This window comes from Kwoniella dejecticola, chromosome 10 (assembly GCF_000512565.2).
Source record: "Kwoniella dejecticola CBS 10117 chromosome 10, complete sequence".
Taxonomy (NCBI): Eukaryota; Fungi; Basidiomycota; class Tremellomycetes; order Tremellales; family Cryptococcaceae; genus Kwoniella; species Kwoniella dejecticola.
The window spans coordinates 1,459,674-1,480,831 of NC_089310.1; the positions used below are offsets into that span (position 1 = coordinate 1,459,674).

General features: G+C 48.5%; 7 protein-coding genes across 7 annotated transcripts; 5 read left to right on the top strand and 2 right to left on the bottom strand.

The window, feature by feature from the left end:
- Positions 1–79: 79 nt before the first annotated feature.
- On the top strand, positions 80–4,053 carry I303_108068 (uncharacterized protein; the record flags this gene model as incomplete). The annotated part of the gene is made up of 3 exons (XM_018411319.2): positions 80–457; positions 1,337–2,569; positions 2,629–4,053. The coding sequence occupies 3 exons, from the start codon at positions 80–82 to the stop codon at positions 4,051–4,053; spliced, it is 3,036 nt and encodes a 1,011-aa protein (XP_018259987.2).
- Positions 4,054–4,858: 805 nt separating this feature from the next.
- I303_108069 (uncharacterized protein) lies at positions 4,859–8,087 on the top strand (the record flags this gene model as incomplete). The annotated part of the gene is made up of 11 exons (XM_018411320.1): positions 4,859–5,228; positions 5,315–5,361; positions 5,425–5,690; positions 5,797–6,117; positions 6,223–6,380; positions 6,433–6,702; positions 6,765–6,838; positions 6,896–7,067; positions 7,162–7,748; positions 7,832–7,900; positions 7,962–8,087. The coding sequence occupies 11 exons, from the start codon at positions 4,859–4,861 to the stop codon at positions 8,085–8,087; spliced, it is 2,460 nt and encodes an 819-aa protein (XP_018259988.1).
- A 442-nt stretch (positions 8,088–8,529) lies between these two features.
- Positions 8,530–10,256, top strand: I303_108070 (phosphatidylserine decarboxylase; the record flags this gene model as incomplete). Its single annotated transcript, XM_018411321.1, has 5 exons — positions 8,530–8,580; positions 8,679–8,849; positions 8,963–9,190; positions 9,323–10,074; positions 10,133–10,256. The coding sequence occupies 5 exons, from the start codon at positions 8,530–8,532 to the stop codon at positions 10,254–10,256; spliced, it is 1,326 nt and encodes a 441-aa protein (XP_018259989.1).
- A 311-nt stretch (positions 10,257–10,567) lies between these two features.
- On the bottom strand, positions 10,568–12,561 carry I303_108071 (uncharacterized protein; the record flags this gene model as incomplete). Its single annotated transcript, XM_018411322.1, has 7 exons — positions 10,568–11,172; positions 11,252–11,356; positions 11,422–11,659; positions 11,731–11,740; positions 11,810–12,047; positions 12,132–12,257; positions 12,345–12,561. 7 exons carry the CDS (start codon positions 12,559–12,561, stop codon positions 10,568–10,570), a joined length of 1,539 nt encoding a protein of 512 aa, XP_018259990.1.
- Positions 12,562–13,476: 915 nt separating this feature from the next.
- Positions 13,477–15,079, top strand: I303_108072 (uncharacterized protein; the record flags this gene model as incomplete). Its single annotated transcript, XM_018411323.1, has 5 exons — positions 13,477–13,837; positions 13,937–14,186; positions 14,296–14,508; positions 14,608–14,947; positions 15,017–15,079. 5 exons carry the CDS (start codon positions 13,477–13,479, stop codon positions 15,077–15,079), a joined length of 1,227 nt encoding a protein of 408 aa, XP_018259991.1.
- Positions 15,080–15,181: 102 nt separating this feature from the next.
- On the bottom strand, positions 15,182–17,222 carry I303_108073 (uncharacterized protein; the record flags this gene model as incomplete). Its single annotated transcript, XM_018411324.1, has 9 exons — positions 15,182–15,430; positions 15,490–15,650; positions 15,727–15,968; positions 16,031–16,252; positions 16,318–16,376; positions 16,446–16,576; positions 16,650–16,834; positions 16,892–16,910; positions 16,982–17,222. 9 exons carry the CDS (start codon positions 17,220–17,222, stop codon positions 15,182–15,184), a joined length of 1,509 nt encoding a protein of 502 aa, XP_018259992.1.
- Positions 17,223–18,191: 969 nt separating this feature from the next.
- I303_108074 (uncharacterized protein) lies at positions 18,192–20,899 on the top strand (the record flags this gene model as incomplete). Its single annotated transcript, XM_065969752.1, has 14 exons — positions 18,192–18,352; positions 18,427–18,528; positions 18,630–18,847; positions 18,920–18,959; positions 19,021–19,142; positions 19,247–19,277; positions 19,352–19,387; positions 19,465–19,649; positions 19,717–19,818; positions 19,919–20,062; positions 20,148–20,252; positions 20,319–20,342; positions 20,458–20,596; positions 20,746–20,899. 14 exons carry the CDS (start codon positions 18,192–18,194, stop codon positions 20,897–20,899), a joined length of 1,563 nt encoding a protein of 520 aa, XP_065825824.1.
- Positions 20,900–21,158: the final 259 nt, after the last annotated feature.

A 21,158-nucleotide genomic window follows, 5' to 3' on the forward strand; every position in this document is an offset into this window, starting at 1 on the left:
CCTCCCAAACCGCACCTCACCACCGGGTAAAAGTTATAAATAGTTTTCCGCTCTCAGACACACAAACAAGTGCTTCAAGATGTTATCGTCGAGTCCAGCTATCCCATTGTCGTCGATTAGCTTCGGAGAAGGAGGTAACAGGAGATTATCGCTGGTCACTGCGTCAGGACAAGAGTTATTCACGGCGCGAGATGGATTACCTTCGCCTGAACACTTAACTCCGATCACTGGAGCGACCACGCCGGCCAACGCGAGTGAACCTCCAAGTGCACCGCTCAGCAGAAGACAGTCAGCAGATACGACCAACACGTCCTCCGCCTCGCTATTCCATGACGAGCCTCAAGACGTCCCTCTACATACCGAACCAACATACGAGAAGTACAAGGAGTTGGACAGTACTTCCCTGAGGAAAGTACCTTCAAGAGGTGGTATTTGGCATGAAGTCGAAGAGCCTAGAGTGAGTAACAACTTTTTTGCATTTGAATTTGCTTCTGCTTTTGCTCGGCGTTCATTGGCATTTTGAGATCTGCCATGCGTTTGTTCTCTTGGTTATTCGTATATAGACTGCCAAGCGTAATAGACCTAAGACTTAGAATATCCACTTCAACTGTTCTCGGCTAGTTGGATCGATCCGTTCCAATCAAAACACCCCATCACCCCTTATATCTCCTAGTGTCTTTTTCGCTTTCAGAAGTTTACTATGTGTGCATCTCTTTTTTTTTTTTGGCTGGTCTTCGGGTTACCTACTCCCTCCTCGACCCGGTTCCCTTCTTGATCAGCTAGCTGGTCACTCGGATCTCGAGTCAACTAAGAAGAATCCGCCGAAGAACGCGTAGCTTCTCGACCTACCTTTGTGCTATCTAGTCGATCATTAGTCTCGTTGGCAAGGAACCCCACCTTTTAGCCTTTATGCTGTACTCTTCATAATTATAACCAATTACATCTTTCACACTATTTTTCGGTCGCCTGGACTTGGCACTGCCCTCTCTTTGCGAAACCTCTGTCTCCAAATTACTATTCATTGCGTGTCTCCCTTGTGACGGGTTCATCCGAGTTTTTGTTTCTTCCGCCTTCCTGTACCTATCTGCTTTCTATCCCTCCCCTTTCTTTTGTAACACCATGCGATCAGATTTTCGTCCACAAAGCCCCCGACCTGCTAGACGCCCCCCTTACCCCAAATGGTACTCGTGGACTGTTCGCAGTCGTTCTTCCAAGTCTATACCTCAGATCCACGTCTCCGGCTTTGGGAACGCTCGTTTGGTATGCCTCGGCCTTGATTACCGAGATTCTTATGCCTAAAAAAGCTCATGCTGACATCTTGGATCTGTGTTCTCAGCCTCCCAATGTATCGCAACCATCATCACGGGCCAGCAGTCGATCTGCCTCTCCACCTGTTGTCAAGTCGGATGTCGAGCAATGGCATGCTGCCCATCGTCGCCCTACAATCCCGTCCAACCTCTCTTTCACCCCTGCAACCCCTCATGCTCCATCCCCAGCGCCATCTCTACCGCCCGCTCATACCGAAAGTCACTTGACTGCCGATGCTAACACTCATCGACCACCTCAAATATCCAAGACTGCACCTTCTAGTCCTCATGGCTCTCCCAACGCTACACGTCATCCCAAACATCATGCCGGACCATTACATGATCTCCGTCGTTTCCTCAATCACCACATCGGGCATCACGACAGCAAACACAAGCATCATCCAGCTGAGAATGGCTCGATTGCAGCGCAAGCGATACATTCGCACATGAACGAGACTCCTGGGCCGTCGACACCCGGATCACCTACAACTGGAGGAGCAGCCACGCCGGGCATACAGCGCAGAGGAAGTGGTTTCAACGGACTGGCCGCTGCGGGCGCCGCACCCAGCGGAACTGCTACCGGCACAGCCACTCCCGCTACTTCTCGGCTCGGCGATCATCATGGAGACAAGCACGGGGCTCACACTTCCCACTTGATGGGCTTCATGAGACACCACCATAGGGATAACGAAGGCGAGAAATCGCACTCTTCCTTGGCCAGTTTCTTCGGTCATCACAATGAGAAGCACAAAGAGAAGAAGTCCAGGAAAGAGAGCAAAACGCCAACCGACTCTGCAGCTCCTAGTGCCGCTCCGAGCAGAACAACTACGGCTACTTTACAAATGACGGAAGCCGATCACCACCCTTCTGTCCCTTCTTCGCGAGGAGTTTCACCACCTGATACTCCCGATGTGCACACGCCTAAGAACGCTTCTGAGTACCCTGGCGTGCCCCATCCTGTTGTCGCGCTTACTCATCCCTCATTACACGAAGCGACACACGCTCACTTATCGAAGAAGTACGGTAAATGGGGTAAGGTGCTTGGTTCGGGTGCTGGTGGAACTGTTAGACTCATCAAAGCCAACTCGAAGAACGGTGGCTCGACTTATGCGGTCAAGGAATTTAGACCTAGAAGACAGGGAGAGTCAGAGAAAGAATACCAGAGAAAGGTCACCGCGGAATTCTGTGTTGGTGTCACGCTGAGACATATCAACGTGATCGAAACCGTTGATATCGTAAATGACCATGGGCATTTCTACGAGGTGAGTAAACATTCGAACTCGCTCGATGTGAAGGTGTTTCCGGCTGATGAAATACGCAGGTCATGGAATTTGCGCCTTTCGATCTTTTCTCGGTTGTCATGTCCGGAAAAATGGCAAGACCCGAAATCTACTGTGTATTCCGACAAATCATCGATGGTGTCAACTACCTACATTCGATGGGTCTTGCTCATCGTGACTTGAAACTGGACAACTGCGTTATGACTCACGATAACATCGTCAAGCTTATCGATTTCGGAACAGCTACAGTATTCCATTATCCAGGCAAACATCAGATCCCAGCTTCCGGTGTTGTCGGTTCCGATCCATATTTGGCTCCAGAAGTTCTCAACAAGGATGCCTACGATCCTCGACTCACCGATGTATGGTCCGTGGCGATCATCTTCATGTGTATGATCCTCCGTAGATTTCCTTGGAAGATCCCAGATTACAAGACCGATATGAGTTACAGATTATACGTCAATACCCATCCGGAGATGTGCACGAAGCCACCTATCCCTACTCCTGCACCGTCGATCGCCAACGGTCAAGAAGGCATGGACGACAAGGTTGGCGGAACACATACGTTACTCAACGATGGAACAAGCACATTGCCCTTCAGATCCACCTCTGTCAACTCCACCGCCACGGCCGCTACAGCCAGTACGGCAGTCGAACTCAAAGCGAGTCCCGAGTCACCGCAAAAGTCTAACAGGCAAAACTCAGCATCTTCGTCGGACGAGGGAGTTTCGATCGCTCAACTGAACTTGCGTGACGAAGGCGAAGAAAGAAAAGACCGATCGGATTTGAATTTCCCCAGAAGAAGCGATTCCGTGGTCTCCGTTCCGGCGTCTCGATACGCCACGTCTGGCTCGCTAGCCAACGCACATCCCAAGAGACAAGGCACACACCCCGTACCCGCCTCTCCTCGAATGTCGGACAAGCTCAGCGTACCGGAGGACGGACACAGAAGTATGGGAAGGAATCGAGCTGTCTCTTCCCCTGTCTCACCGCCAATTACTCCCGGAGTCAACGAGCCGCACAGGAATCCATTTGGCGCTGCTCAACAACCACAAAATGTCAGAGCGGAACAACAAGCCAAGCGAGAAAGAGCAGCTTCGATCTCGTCCACGAGAACTTTCCAAACGGGAGGAGCGGAGAGTATATTCAGATTACTCCCCCGTGAATCCAGATCGGCAATTATGAGGATGTTGGCTGTTGAGCCGTCGATCAGGTGCACTTTGAGTGATCTCTTGATGGGAAGAGGCAAAGACGATATGATGTGTTCGTGTGGATCGCCAGAATGTTCAGGATCCATCCTCCCTCCCCCGAAGGAAATCACGGGTATGAACAATGATGAATTGGATGATGGGGATGAGTGGGTGAAGAATATCGAATGTTGTTCACACCATCCAGGAAAACCGAGCGGCCATACCCATATCAAAGTTATACCTGAAGAAAAGCCAAAGAAGAAGCTATTCCATTAGATCAGACCAAAACAGGCGAGATTATGGAGATGCTTTCTCAAGCGGGCTTTAGGCATCAAAATGTCTGACTTCACTTTGTTCTTCGTTGTACCCCTTTCGTGTGATCCGATTTCAACGTAACCTACAAACGGGTTTCTGCGGGATGATCCTTTCTGTTTAATTGATTCGCTCATCTCATTACGCCATGACAAACTGTATTTTTATTTTATTAAGATCAAACAAGAAATCAAATCCGAAGAAACGACAGAGAACGAGTGAGTTGTAGTACAGGTACAGACAAGAGGACGGTGTAATGGGGGATGTTGGCATATCGTGGGAATCGACAGGAGGATGCAAGATGATAGTGGATGTCTTAGGATCGGTATCGGTATGCAGTTGTCATTCCTGTATGTGTGCGCGGTGTGGCGAGGTCCAGTGTGGTCCGACGTGGTTTGCACTTTTGTACGACGTTGAGATGATCATGCATGTTATGAGGTCAGATACAATGGTTCCGACGGAATCAAAACAGGTTGCAGGCTGGAAAAAAAGTTGAAACTGTCAACATCGGCAAGCAACAAATTTGGGTCATCTTCTAGTATCGTCACTTATCAATCTCATTCTGCCTTCCATTGCTTCGATCACCACCATCTTGCTCTGACTGTCACGTCACGCTTTCGGCTTGCAACCTTGTCACCTCGCTTTCCTCCAGACTGTCCCCGAACAAGCAGGAAACAAGTCTAGCGGGACAAACGTGCTTCTTGCTTTTTGTGCTGTGTCTTGTATCATGTGTCTTGTCTCCTAAATCGTGGACTGGAGACTGTGTACAATGGCCTTGACTCCATCTTCAACAAATCTCGAGTCTTCCGATCATCCTCGTATCAATGGTCAAGCATTTACGGCCTCACAGAAACCTATACCGAAGATATCGAATTTCCATGAAAACGATTCGGATCAAGATGATGCGGAATATAACGATGATGAAAACGGACAGGAACGACTTCCTTCTACTCGGAACAAGAAGAGGGCCAAGCTGAACGGCGTATCAGAATCATCATCAACAAGCAAGAAACGAAAATTGAGCACCACCAATGGGATTAGCGGCAGCGGCTCGAATAAGAATGCAGGCGGAGTGGAAAGTAGGCGGAAAGAGGCGGAGAGGTTGTTTGAGAAACGAAAGGAATTGCCTTTCTATCAAGGTAAGCTTTCTCTTTAGAATAAAACCAAGGTAGTCTCCCGGCAACTTGCAAGGTTCACAGGCTGGGCTGAACGATTATCTCATCAGGTAGAAAACAGATCTTGGAAGAGATCATGAACAACGATACTACGATAGTAAGTCAGACCTGCTGAAGTGAGCTTCGCATGGACACAGCTCAATCGCTAAGCAATACGCAGATACTGGGAGAAACAGGTTGTGGGAAATCCACTCAACTTCCCCAACTGCTACGATCACATGCCATATCGACATCGCATTATAAAGGCAAATCACCGAGGATAGCGATCACCCAACCCAGGCGTCTTCCTGCCATTGCCCTGGCTAATCGAGTTGCGGCCGAGACCGGATGTCTGGTCGGAGAGGAGGTGGGATATAGTGTCCGTTTCGAGGAGATGGTCAGCAGAGATACGGGAGTCAGATACTGTACGGAGGGTGTTCTCATGAGGTGGGTCTTCCTACTCCTGCCTCTTAGCCTGCTCCGGCTTTGGTTGAAGTGATCTTCCGCACAAAGCGTCAATCGCTGGCCTACATACACTGATCCTGCTCTACAGAGAACTGGCGAACCCTACACCTTACACCGAGTCTTCATCTTCATCCTCGTCGTCATCGTCACATCAAGGCTTGAATCTGTTATTGAAATACGATATAATCATCATTGACGAAGCGCATGAACGAACATTGAATACGGATTTCTTGTGTGGGACGCTGAAGAAAGTTCAAAAGATACGGAAAGATCTGGTAGCCGCCCAGACACAGACACAGCAAAATGGGAAAGGCAAGGAGAAGACAGGGTCAGCCGGAGTACGGGAGTTGAAGCTGGTTATCATGAGTGCAACGCTTGATCCGGGAAAGTTCCAGAGATTCTTTGAAACGTAAGTTCAATTTCGCTTCTTGTGTAGCGATCCGTGTACAGTACGAAATCCACCACTCTCTACCCAGTAAAACAAAAAAGCTGATTTCTGCGTTTTTCGACACAGTGGACGCGACGCTCTTATGGTAAAGGGCCGGATGTACGATGTGTCCACGCAACATGCTTTAAACCCGGTAGAAGACTTCATAGAAGCGGCCGCTAGACAAGTGATGATCGTACACAGCAACAAAGAGAACGAAGGCGATATACTCGTTTTCATGCCCGGTATGTCCAACTCGTCGCCAGCAGACAGGCTACAAGCTGACGAACGAGTCAGGTTCTGATGAGATCGAAAATTGTGTAGAGCTCTTGCGGAGAGTCGGTAAACAGCTTCCTGATGGCCAGACAAAGATCCAGGTTTTACCGCTCTACGCTGCACTTCCGCCCACCGCCCAGTCCAAAATCTTCTCGCCCCCACCTTCTAACACGAGGAGAGTGATAGTCGCCACGAATATCGCGGAGACTTCTATGACCATACCTGGGGTGTCATTCGTAGTGGATACCGGGTTCAAGAAGGAAAAGGAATACATCTTCAGGCAATCCGGATGTAAGTTCCTTCCATCCCTCGATCGCCGGCTGTCAAAGCTAATGAGATTCTCCATGCTCTAGCTATTGAACAATTGAGAAAGAAAGGCATCAGCCAGGCTGCGGCTTGGCAGAGGACCGGTCGAGCTGGGCGAGAAGTGAGTTGTATAGGAGCGGCTTACGGGCATCTGCTGATGTGAGCCGTGCCAATATAGCGTAATGGCCATTGTTATCGGCTTTTCACGAAAGAGCTGTTCGATAAAATGCCAGAATTCGATATACCAGAGATTCAGCGATGTAACCTTTCGTCAGCTGTACTGCAATTAATAGCTATGGGTCAGAATCCTTTCGAGTTTGAGTACATCGATAATCCAGGTAGAGATGCTAGTAAGTCTGTTTTGCTTTCGAAAATGTCCACCGGTCCAGCTCTGCATTTGATCAAAAGACAGCTAATGTCTCTTTGCTTTCCGTCTTTACCTAGTCGCTGCTGCTTTCCAATCTTTAGCGGGACTTGAAGCTCTGGAGTCACCGACCAAAGTCACCAATTTAGGACTAGACATGTTGAAATACCCCTTGGATCCACCCCACGCCAGAATTTTAATCGCTTCATTCGCAAATGGATGCGCAAGCGAAATCATCGACATCTTATCAATCATAAACGCCGGAGGTACGGTCTTTGTTGATCGTCCCAATGATAGGGAAGAAGCGTCAAACTCGAAAATGAAATTCATCCATAGGGATGGGGATCATATGACCTCTTTAGCAGTTTTCAAGGATTTCCTGACCCTCAAAACATCTCTGGCAAAGGACAAATCGTCGAAAAATACCGGAATTAGCTTGATTGGTTGGTGTAAAGATAATTATGTGAATCACAAGACGCTCGTTCAAGCTATTAAGATCCGAGAACAACTGAGAGAACTCGTCAAACGAAACGGGATAGACTGGGAGGTCTCCACCTGTAACACGTCGGATAGTGCGCCTATCATGAAAAGCTTATTACATGGCCTGTTCATGAACACTGCTGTGATACAGGCGGATGGGAGTTACAAGCAAACGACAGGAAGTCTGGTAAGTCCTCTTCAATCTCTAGTTGTTGCCTATCGCGAGACTGCAACTGAGTCTTTATGTTTCTTTTGTTCGTGTGTGGGCAGACGGTGAAAATACATCCCTCGAGCGTGTTGATGAGTAAAAAAGTACCTGCTATCTTGTATGACGAACTGGTGAGTCTTAACTGCAACTCCCGTCGATATGCTAGCTGAGAAGGGCTGATGTTCGGTGCAGACAATCACCTCGGCCTTCTACGCACGGAACGTGTCGACATTTGAACAACACTGGTTGACTGAGATACCCATATTCGCCAAAGCAGGAAAGAGCGTTGCGGTACCTGTAGGAAAAGGACATCTGTAAGATCAGCAGGCATCGTATCTGTAGATGACCGGAGTACGCATAGTCATGGACAATAAAGCATACACTATAGCATCATATTATCCTAATCATCTACTCTTTTCTGCCTCCTGCCGTCACACGGCTCACTACCTGCATGTCCATGCAATATTGTTGCAGATAGATTTCCGCGGCATCCTTTCAATGAATTTCGGCAAAATGACGAGGAACGGTGACTGACTTTTTTCCTGTTTCCTGGAGGGCCTCGGGAATAAATGACATCATCATGACCGTCTTCAACTTCATTCTATAAATAAATGTCGAAGTGCTGTTGATGACTTGGTCTATGGGCACACATATACTCACTGTCTCGACTCTCAATACTCTCGCGAAAGGAACCTATCTCTGCTTGACAAACATTCATTGCAGCATACATTTCCATTAGAGTCTAGCCGCACAAGACGAGATGAGCGATCCTAAAGACACGACTGTTCCGCAGGAACACCACATGCACACTGTACGTTTCTCGTTCGCTGCCTCCCTGCCAGCTTCTGATGCTTGGGGGAAGCAATCGCTGCTCTGCGCTGACTTTCTGTGCTGGGATGGTGCTCATAGGTGGGACACTGGAGATCCCAAGATAAGAGACATCATCATAAATTCCTCAATGACACCGTTGAACACGTCGACAAAAACCCTAAACCCCTTCATCCGGTCTTAGAGGATTTCAAGAAGGCTGTGGAGAATGATACTAGATTATCAATGTTGTTTGACCTCATGTTCGAGCAGGTGAGCAGGGATCTCCTTCGTTTCTTCTAGCTGGATGGTTGGTCTCTCGTCGCCAAATCCTGACCCTTGCTTCACCTTGTGCTGAATAACGCTGATACTGATACTCAACACAGGTCCCCAAGAACAAGGAATATCTGAAAGACCCAACGGGTGAAACCCAAGTACAGGACTTCGATCATCTTCTAAGATTGATGAACCACGTCATAAGCACTGCACCAGCATGGACGGATGCAGGTCACAAAGTCGGGATGGTCGGTGTACCCGTGAATGCGCTCTTGGACTGGCCGATGGGTACCGCAGCTGGGTTCACTGTCTTCCAAGACCCCACAGTCAACGATCATGTAAGCGGTGACTTCACAAGCTCTTAGTTTTCTGTTTGAGTTGCTTCGCTGATCTAAATCTATCTCTGCTCTTCCTACTATTCACTGCGATTCCGACAATTCTTCTCGTCAACCTTCACCACGGCCGAGCAGCTCAAGAAGATCCTCAATGTGTGGGGCGAGTACCTATCTTCTCCCGCATCAGCCGAAGTGCTTGGCGAAGACAAGACAGGGTGGTTCGGCAAGACCGGTAAAGCATCCTTGGAAGAAGTAGCCAACAAAGCGGGAGGCACCAACCTGACTTTCGAAGAATTGTTCCAATCTGATCCTCAGGCAAAACACCACGGATACAAATCATGGGACGACTTCTTCACCCGGCATTTCAAGTGGGAGAACCGTCCAGTTGCCGATCCTTCCAACGACGATGTGGTAGCCAACGCATGCGAGTCAAAGGTGTACAAAGTCGCGCGGGACGTTCATGCGCGCGACAAATTCTGGGTCAAAGGTCAACCGTACTCGGTGCTGGATATGTTGAACTTCGACAAGGATTACGCACAGCAATTCGTTGGCGGAACGATATACCAGGCGTTCTTAAGTGCTTTGTCGTATCACAGATGGCATGCTCCTGTGTCGGGGACCATCAAGAAATCGTACATCGTCCAGGGGACTTATTACTCTGAACCCCTCTTCGTCGATTTCCAGGCGAACCAATCGGCGGACAAGAATGGGGAAACTACAAGTCAAGAATACTTGTCATGTACGGCTACGAGAGCCGTCATCTTTATTGAGAGCGATAATCCGAAGATTGGGCTCATGGCGTTCATTGGGATTGGTATGACCGAAGTATCTACTTGTGACACGACTGTGAAGATTGGACAACATGTGAATAAGGGGGACGAGTTAGGGTGAGTCACGCAAAAATTGCCATCTTGGCCTTCATCTGACTGTATTGAATGATTGCAGTATGTTCCACTTTGGAGGATCAACGCACTGTTTGTTGTTCAGGAAGGGAGTCAAGCTTTCTGGATTCCCGGAGCCTTCGGATCATAATGTAGCTATTCGAAGTAAACTGTGTTGTGTCGAATAGCAAAGAAGACCAGAGTCCTATTGTCAGATGTATGGCGCACGTAGCTACTAGATAATATGTGAACTTCCTTTTGAAACCTCACGCGTTCAACATAAAGCCCGATGATAACAGCAATAACACATGTGCATGCTCGATGATCTTCAACCAAAAATTCCGCCCAAAATCGTCGACGAATTCAGTCGCTAAGCCTCACCAAAACAAAAGAACCATCACAATCACAACAATTTACCCTACAGCTACCTACAACTATTCACGCCACATCCTGTGCGCCGGCTGACAAGGCCAAAGCACCCCCGTATCCCTCTACAGGTCTACAAAACATATCTAAACGCGGTATTCTCTCGATCTGTCTTATCGCTTAATCCTTCCAACGCACCCTCAGTCTCCATCCTTCTGTTCACCTCTCCGAACTTCCTGTCTCTGCTTCTATTGTTCCAGATCATGTAAAATCTGATAGTGACAGCAATAACAGCTTGGACGCAGAAGAAGACCAAAATAATCGCAAGAGCTTTTGCGTAGTTGCTCGATCCGGAAGGGAAAATGAACGGTCCGACGATGTTCGCAGCGGAGAACATGACAAGTACTGAACCGTAGATGAAAGATCGTTTAGTGTGACCAGCGAAATTGACACCGATGTGCGCTTGGAAGAAAGGCCAAGTGACGGCGTAAGAGTTGATCAACCAATAAGCGACGGCTCGGCCCCATTTGGGGTGATTGCCGTGCGTGGTAGCGTAGACGGCGGCGATACCTGCGATAGCGGGGATAAGGGGCAAAACCATTCCTAGGGTTCGAAGTCCACCGTATCTCCTAGCTGCGATACTCCATGCGATTAAACTTCCAGCAGAGACAATCGAGGAAGGCAGGCCGGCAAGAAGGGTGTTGAATTGGTTGAATCCGAATGAAGAGATTACCAAAGCTAGAAATGAGAATCTCTTAGCTCCAACCACCTGAGAGAGTCACACAGACTATATTAGGCGGGAGAATTGGTGACTCACTGTTGAAACTGGAAAGACCGTTTGGTACCATGGCGAAGAACACGTATAACAGACTGAGATAGTACATTGGGTCTCTGATAGCATCAACGACTTGGTGTAGTTGAACTGCAGAAATGATTCGCCAGTCAGCCACCAAAGTAGGATTTTACTGTAAGTGTCTGATAACTCACTAGAAGAACCCTTGGTACCGGTCATGTTCTCTGCGACTCTCTCAAGAGCGATGATCTTCTCTTCTTCGTTCAAGAATCGAGCTTTGATAGGTGTGTCAGGCAAGAATAACCATCCGACACCCAATACAATGGAGATGAGGCCCAAGACAAGGTAGATCCAGGCCCATTGTTTGAGGCCATCGTTCTTGATGTGACCGAGTCCATAGGCGACAAGCGTGAAGATGAGGTAGAAAGTACCCTAGAGAAAGGACAAGTCAGCATGATTCTGGCGATGATCATATCTCCAGTGTGGAAGAGTAATGGACCTACTTGCATAGCACTATAGTAATAGCAATAGAAGGTAAACATGTGAATCCTTCCAGTAGGCTAGAGTGTAGCGAAAACTTACCCCCAGATCAAAGTCCTAGACTGATTCTCCTTCCTTGTGTAGAACAGAGCGGTGTAGCTGACTAGCGAGGGGACCAGAGGAGCTTCGGTCACACCGAGAAGGAAACGGACGGCCATCATGTCGCTGAAGTTTCTGCAGCCCATCGTACCCAACATAAGAGCGCCCCACATGATACAGGTTGCGGCGATGACTTTGGCCAGAGGGAGTCGAGCGGTGCAGTAGAAAGCGGGAATTTGACCTGTGCAAAGGTTGGGAATGTTTATCGTTCAGCATCCTTATTCGGCAAATCTTCCAATGTGAAGTGATCGAAGATGATACTCACCAGCCAGATAACCGAAGTAGAACATTGAAGAGACCCATGAATATTGGTTTCCTACCAAGCCGAGATCCTTCTTGAGATCGAACAGGACGGCCCAAGCTAAAGCTGCCTTATCAATATAGTTTACACCTAGATGATATATAGCAAATCGGAATCAACATCCTACTTTTGTCTGAAGTGGAAGATTTCTGGGATAAAGAGAGAATTATAGCTTACCGACGAGGAAGCACATCATAGCCAATAAATGGAGATCGAACTTGGTTGCGATTTTCTTACTCTTCGCCTCCCAGATAGCCTGCTCTTCTGGTGTTCGGTCACCTTGAGTGTCCACGTTCTTTGCGTAGATCTCATACCCATCGTCCACCTTGCCATCTACCGCGTAGGCAGCGGCTGGCGCACTGATGTCTTTCTCTTTGTCGTCGTGATACTCCATGATGTGTTGTAATAATGACGATGATGAAAAGATGAGCTCAAGGTGTTCTCGATTTAGATTTGAGAGAGAGATTAAAATGAAACTGAGTCAACTTTCATATGGGAAGGGCTTATATGCAATCAGAGCCAGATTCATCAGAATCCTTATCTTTGATATTAGCATCATTTCTGTTTCTGGCAAAGGATTCATTCGGGTTAGGTTTCCTGCCTTTTCGGCGTGCTGTTCGGACCATATCGTCTGGCCTGAGCGAATTGGGCAAAACGCTGCCAAGGGGGCGATAGTACGTTTTTACCCTATATTACCAATGATCAGAAGACGGTCTGCTGACCAGCAGAAGCAGGAGAAGGAAGGCAGGAATTGAAGGAATCAATCGCATGGTCGATCCGTGAAAAATCCGTAACTTCCAAGAACCTGACCTGGCCTAAAATAGATGGACATTCCGGGATTCTATCGGGATAGGATCCACCTTGTCAGGCTTGATGTCTAACCTATCACAAGACGAACAGCAATCTCCAGAGCTTCAATGGTCCGGGCGTTTAAGGGTTTGTAACTATTTGTTACTGTTTTAAGCTTCATCGATCAACGTGAGATACTGCATTTTCGGAATCCCGAAAGGAATCGGATTTTCCTCTGAGCCTGAGCGATAACCTAGCAAACAAAGCGAGTCCCGAGTCCAGGCAGAACACCCGCTCGGCGACTAGATTTCCCAACCGGTATCTAAAACTCGAAGGATCGCTTCCAAAGGGTTACTTACGTACTGTCAATCAAGCGATCCACATGATATCACCTACATTGGTTGCAGTCAAATGTCCATTGCATTTCTTATCGTTATATTCCGCTGAACGAAGACCAAAGAGAGAGGGAGGCGAGCTACAACTGAGTCCGGATCAAACGACCACGAAGATTCTCAACGACATGACAACTTCCCCCCTACCTCCTTCATTCGCCTATCCAGAACCCAACGAAAAGAAATGCTTGGAAGCTCTACAAGGGCTGATACGGATAAAGTCGTATAGCAAGACGGATGGTGAACTGCAAGCGACTGCCTATATGGCGAAGGTGATGAAGGACATAGGGCTAGATGCAGATGTGAAGAAATTCGATGAAGGTCGCAGACAGAATGCATTGGGTATATGGAAAGGAACAGGTGGTGGGAAATCGTTGCTCTTCAACGGCCATCTCGACACCAACCCAGTGACAGAGGGATGGACGGTCGATCCGTGGGGAGGAGTCATCAAGGATGATTGTATTTTCGGAATTGGAGTTTCAAACATGAGTGAGTGAGCCGAGACGCTTCATCCGCTATGCGGCAAACCTGCATTGGCTGATCACTGTAGCTGCCTTGCGTATCTTTCGGACTCCTGATCACCTCCAGAGGCAGGCTGCGCCGCTTACTTCTGCGCAGTGAAAACGCTCATCGAGTCCGGGTGGAAACCGAAAGGCGATGTCGTCCTGACTCACGTAGTCGGAGAGTTACAAGGCGGACCTGGAACGGTGGCTCTGATAGATCAAGGGTATTGCAATGTGGATTATTTCGTCAATTGCGAGCCGAGTGATCTAAAGGCGATAACGATGCATGCGGAAAGTCATATCTTCCGGATAGAATTGACGGGGATAACGAGGCAGTAAGTCAAGGCTAAGTCCTTACATTACTGACTCTCACTTTGATGTGTGACGCTGTTGAAAAGCGATTGAGAGCTGGGGATTTCAAGCTGATTCCGACATGACCACTAGTATGAGCAAGAGAGAAGACGCCACCGACGCTCTGTTAGCTGCGACCGACCTGATACCGCGTCTAGATAAATTGACTTTTGCAAATGCCAAGAACGACGACGTGAAAGCGTGCAATCGGTGTCATGTGGGAGTCGTCCGAGCTGGGCTGGGGAAGGAGATGGCAGATTGGAGGCCTCCACAAGTAGCTGACGTGTGTCATATTCGCGGCGCGGCGTGAGTCGAGTCCAATCGAGTTTTTTTTAGCACTCACACGCCTCATATCCACCTATCCGCTTGCTGAGGGGTCAAGAAGCTGAACGGTCGATGGCTTAGGCGGTTCGGTCCCGGTCAAACATCTACAGACGTGGATAATGCCCTCGAGATAAGCTGTATGGAAACACAGCGTAGATTCCCTCTGTTGAAATACGAGATCTTCAACGAACGGTCCGACAGTATGCCTTCCTTCGAAGTACCCAAGGACGCTCATATAGTCAAAAGGCTAAATAACGCATATGAACAAGTTCGACCTGGGCAGAAACAGCCCACAGGAGCGTTGGCGCCGCAGTGTTTCTTCGGGTCGGACGCTGGGCATTTGTATAAGAGATTGGGGCTGGAAGGGATCGTCTGTGGACCGGGCGGGAAATATAACACAATGCCTGATGAACGGGTGGAAGTGAGTGCTGTCTGGGCTGCCAAAGTTCGAGCTCTGCTGACTGGCACGATCCGCACGGAACCCCCTCAGATTGTCGATTACATGGACTGCATCAGGATGTTCATACGCTTAATAATCGATATCTCGGGATGAAAGGCATAGAATGTCTGCGCACCGTTCATACATGCATACCGACATTCATGATGGGATACTACGGAATGTCTGATCGAGGGGGTTCACCAAAGCGGCATCCCCTCAAAGATGTGATGTACGCGTGCCCTTACGACCGACATCGTGAACATTAACGACCCCGCCATTGACAATCCTAATCCCTTCTTTGTTGTTGTGGTCGAATTCTCTTTCGGCTCTCAAGGTACGTTGCAGTCGCGCTTCGGTAAGCTCGAACGATCTCGGTAGGAGATTCTCGTCCCACACACCCGTTTTGAGGGTATTAGCATATCCCCGAGCAACGGCAAAAATCCTTGACATCCCATGTCCAGCGAACTATTCAGGCAATCAGCTAGTGATCGGCTGGCGAGGCCGAACAACTGGTCAATGCTCACCCCAGCAGTCATCGATAAGCCTTTCTTACCGGGCACTTCACCAACAAGCGGCACCCAGTCCTTGACTGTACTCAATATACCAGTCCAAGTCCGCGTGAGGCCCTCTCCATATCCCTCTGGACCCCAGCCAACAAAGTGATCTCGAAGAAATGTGCGGAAATCTGTGTCACAAGGAATTATTGCTGTGGTCTCAGCAATCCATCTTCACGTATGAGTTTTGCCGATGGAGTTCCTCACGCTCCGTTTGACCTGCTTGCACGCTGTTTTCACCATCATCGACCTGACCAAACGAATCCTCAGGTCTCGTTTTGCCCTCTCGGATGAGACGATGCAGTCCTCCACCCAACACAATCCCGCCCATGGGGGTCTGCACTAGATAATGCTCGTCGATCATATTGTAAGTGTGCTTGAATGACTGCCTTCCCGAATACGTTGGTGGCGGAGTGATGAGGGCACATTGCCCTCGGAAGGGCTTGATGCTACAGAAAGATCCTGCTGCTTAGCAGATGAATCACCAGTCGACATGGGAAAATCGACTCACTGAGAATGAATAGGATCATCTTTAGGGAAGAAATGAGGCGTATGAGCGTTGGTGCATAGGATGACCTTCTTGGCTTGAATGTAGCCTTTGGAAGTTTTGACCCTCCAACCGCCATTTCCTGCTCGGTGCGGATGCCCTGATACTGGTGTCCAGGAATAGAATGAGAAATCGGCCGCTTGTGACTCGATAGCACATCGCATCAAAGCGGTAGCTAGCTTGTGACTATCTCAAACCTGGTCAATACGGTAGACTCACACAATACATTGTGTAGTCAAATCACTGCTCACGAATGTACACTGCCTCCTGGTCTTATATGGACCGATGTCGCTCCTTTGAATCGGGACAGCTAGGTCACAGGATGCTGGATCAGCAAAGATGAGTCCATCCCCCGTGACAATCAAGCGGAGACGTGTACCTTCTCGGCTTCCTTGAGGTCGTCGATGAAGCGTGTATCATGACTTTGAGTGAATCCGTACTCTTGCCTTGCCTTCAGCCAAGCAGCATATTGTCGCTTACATAGGGCTGTTTGATCCGCGGAATGATGGGCTATGTTTAAGATCGTGGCGGCAGGGTATCAGCTGTTGTGTCTTTTCATTCCGATTTGATCGGTCGAACCCACTCTCAAGTAGCTCTCCTCTCCAGAAGTCGACATCCAGGTTCTCCTTCTTGACAATCGACTCGATGAGATCGAGATTATCTCTTTCATTTTGCATGACCTGCGTGGCTTCCTCGACGGAACATCCCGATCCAACAGGATAAGGTTTCATCAAGAGATCCCATTTGTGGTAAGTCTTTGGACCGACACTACAAGCCGTGTTTCGCTCAATATCGGTCTTGAGAAACAAGGACTATCCGACTTACTGTCCCCCATTTCGACCACCTGTCAGGTCAGACTGTCAGTCTCCGGAGCGGAAGGTACAGTATGACACGACGTATGTTCGCTTGACTTACTTGCGCCACTAGCGACGTCTTTCGCTTCGACACAGACGATCTTCTTGCCTTCCCCGTAAGATCCAGGTCTAGTCAGGAAGTACGATAACGCACTGCCCATCATGCCAGCCCCAATGATGAGGATGTCAGCCTCTTCGGGTAATTTGGCGTGCGCATTGTGGAGGTACAGGGAAGTTGGACCTCGATTGGTTGCTTGCCAATGCGAAACTGTGGACACCCAAGGTTGTGGAAATGTGGACATGGTGGTGTTACTGGACTGTTCGATCTGCACTCAGCACATCTCCCTATGTATCGGTCGTCAGGCGTTCGTCAGGCTATTAAGTATGCTAGCAAGCATGATAGCGACTGGATTGCACGAGTCGGTCATATCCGAATGCACTGCGGGTTAATGTGCTCCGCCCCCGTCGTAGTGATCGGTCCGTTTCCAAGCGTGGTGTAGCACGTCTGAGAAGCGCTATGCATTACAGACAGCTGGCCACCCACGGCTGCTGGTGACATTGTACGACCGATCAGCTTGAAATAAGCTACCCGACAACACGGAAAATCTCGTCATATCAATCCTCGATTCCGGACTTTACGTGATAACGATCTGCGGCGTACAACGAGAGGAAGAAGTCGACCAGTTCTGAATTTAGACTAAGAATAACGCTTTGACGATCAACTATGATCTCCAGCAGGCTGATGATATGATATCGATTCACTCCTTGAGCATGTGATACCCCAACTTGAACGCAGACTACGCTTGAGTCGCACGTATTGAGCGGATCTTTGGAGCCGCTCGCAAAGGTCTGCAACGACGGCTTTCAGAATTCATCCCTAGCCACATCGAGTCTCCTGATCGAAAATTGCAAGAAAAGACGCTAAGTGTCAATAGAGTTCCGTCGAGACGGAAGATTTCAGCTTATCAGCTGACCCTTATCATGTTTCTGGCTGTACAACGCGTAAACTACGCTTGTCATATTTGCAGTTATCATCTGACTCGTGAACAGTATCGATTCGTTTGCCGGCACGACTGGGTCCGAGCGGTATTTCAGAATTACGGAGCGGAGTGGGTTGACAGATAAGCCGCTGACGCTGAAGAGGCGATAACATCGCGATATTGCACGCAGATCATCCGTTCGCTTTTCCCTTGCAGTATAAAAGACAAACGAGGGTTTTACCTTCCTATCTTCTCAGACTGCATTAAAGAGACGTACTCTACCACCTCACAATGTTCTGGAAGGAAGGCGAAACGAACATCAACGATGATCCCGAGCAGCTTGCCAGCCGGGGTATCGATCTCCAGGCTGTAGCTCAACATACCAAGACCAAAGAGGAAAAGTGGTTCTTGTTCAAGCTAGACTTATACCTTCTGACCTTTGGTTGTCTCTCGTGAGTAGGCACCCTTTCGACCCGCACAACGCCAGGAGTGTTTCGCAGTATCCTAATAGGTGTGTTACGACCAGGCAAATCATTAAGTATATCGATCAGCAGAACATCCAGACCGCTTATGTGTCAGGCATGAGCGAGGCTCTAAACCTGACTGGTAACGAATTGAACTATTTCATGTAGGTCTTGTGCCTCAGGTCATCGACATTGTCACTATCGATTGTCAACGATCAGGTGGTCTATGATCGCTAATACCGTGGGGTTTTAACTTGTCATTCAGTACATATTTCAACGTCGGCTATGCGCTATTCCTGATCCCATCCCAAGTCATGATCACACGCGTTCGCCCTTCTTTGTGGCTGCCAGGCTTGGAGTTTTGCTGGGGTGTTTTGACCGGCGCTATTGCAGCTTGTAAACATCCGAAACAGATTTACGCCATCAGAGCCTTTATCGGAATATGCGAATCTTCCGCCTATCCCGGCACGGTCACGCTTCTGAGTAAGTTAGGTCAATCTCGCGGATACGGACAGACTGCTTAACAGCTGAGATGTATGTTTCTTGACCCGATAGTGACCTGGTATACTCCTCTTGAAATGGCTAAACGAATCGGGTAGGCTTGATCCCCCTGGATTGTTCATAGCTTTGCTCACCGGCTGATGTTGAGATGACAGGTTTTATCACTCCTGTCAAGCAATCGGAGCCATGATGTCAGGCGCCCTGCAGACAGCCATACACGAGAGCCTGGAGGGTAAATCGGGTATTCCAGGGTGGCAGTGGACATTCATACTCAATTGTGAGTACATCGAGCGTTGACCACCTCTCCTATCAGATATGATACTGGACTGTATGCCCGAGACTGTACAGTGGGATGCTGACCCATCACCCGATTGGGATCAGGTGTAATGACAATCGCTGTGGCCATCATTGGGTAAGTCGATCACCTTGGTCGTTCCGAATAGTGATCAGACACGCTGATGTCCTCCATGGGATATCCTTCTGTAGCCCGTTCATGATCCCCGACTTCCCCGATAATCCCAAGTGAGGCAGTGAAACTCACCTGATACCATGTCCAAAATTTGTGCGTCCTGCTAATTGAGTGATCGCTTGTACTGTAGTCCTCGAGCATTCTGGCTGAAACCAAGGGATAAGGAGATCGCCAGAGAGAGACTAGACAGATTTACCAGGTCTTCCCCTAATCCCATCAATCTCAAATGCGCTCTTCGGACGCTGAAGAACCCGCTGTTGTACATGTTCATCTACATGTACGTGGGCATGTTGATTGCTCCATCCGGAAATTCATGTGAGTGGATTCTTGCCTGGGTTCGCTTGCTCAATCCGATAATGACCTTTCTCATCTGGAAACTTAGTCTTCCAATTATGGCTCAAATCGCTGGTCAATAAAGACGGGAACAAAGTATGGGGTATATCCGCTCTGAATGCGATTCCAATGGGCGGTTATGCCATGCAAGGTAATCCAAATTTTGCGCCTCATTGATCTTGAGCATCACTATTGTGTTTTACATGTTCTATCGCTGATACCGGAAGCTGATGCCTTGTGTTCCTTTGCAGTTGCCGCCGTGTGGATATTCGCCTTCGGTTCAGACTACTTCAGGACCAGATGGCTTATGATTCTCGCTCAAGTCGTGATCGGATTCCCGCCAACAGTGATCATGACCATCTGGAATGTCCCTGATGGTGCCAAATATTTCAGCTGTGAGCATCTTACTTGCACTTACATGCTACTCGTGTTTCTGCCCTCATGCACAGATCACTGAATGTCGCTTTGCTCGATTCTCAGACTTCGCACTGTATTTCTGTACCGCGAGCGGACCGCCACTTTGGTCTTGGTTGAGTGACATGTTACCTATCGACGCTGAACAGCGGGCATTGATCATCGGTATATGTGAGTTGCAGAGTTGAGCTGCCTCAGCTCTCGACTTTAAGTACTGAATCAATGTCTTGTTGGTAGGTATCAGCATGTACTACGCAGTCAGTGAGTTGAGCTGTCCGACTGAGCCAGAGACACAACATCATCAGTGCAGTATGCAGTACTGCACTTCCATTTTGACGGATTTCGCTAATCTGCGTGATACTTTCATTCGCTGTAGACGCCTGGTCGAACGTCTTGATCTGGCCTACGAAACAAGCATCACACTACAAATTTGGATGGCCAGTCAGCATGGCTTTATGGATCACAGTCGCCATTGTCATCTGTTCTTTGAGGATATACGATCTCAAGGTTGTTCGGTGGGTCATCTTCATACTCATGTTCTCGCTTCGTGTATAGAGTCACCTTGTCAAGATCAAGAACTGCAAAAGCGTATACCATTACATTGTCTGCATATTTACCCTCTATTAGAGTACTGACGCTTGACTCTTCCTTCCTCGTGTTTCAGACCAAGAAACTACAGGATCGCTCAGGAAATGATGAACAACCACGAAGGAATGATTGAAGAGCAGCCAAAGACGGTCGAAGAGATCGATCAGAAGCTGGGCGATGAGCAAGAAGATAAACAGATAAACACTGCTAAAGTATTACCTGTGATTTGAGCTGGGACCGAAGTCCACTAAGCTGAGGAGTCATTATGATGATAATGGGGAGTCTATGGTGATGGGATCGTTGTTGGTGATATCACAGTGCAGCCGACTAACGGGTTCAAGTTCGGATTATCAGTGGGTTACTGTGAGGGATTTGTTTAGGGTTTGGACTTGTCCGGCCTTTTGTTGTCATATCAAGGTTTCTGACCGGATGAATGATTTTACCATTCTGTTGAGTACTGTACTGCGTACACAAGTTGAAAAGAAGAAG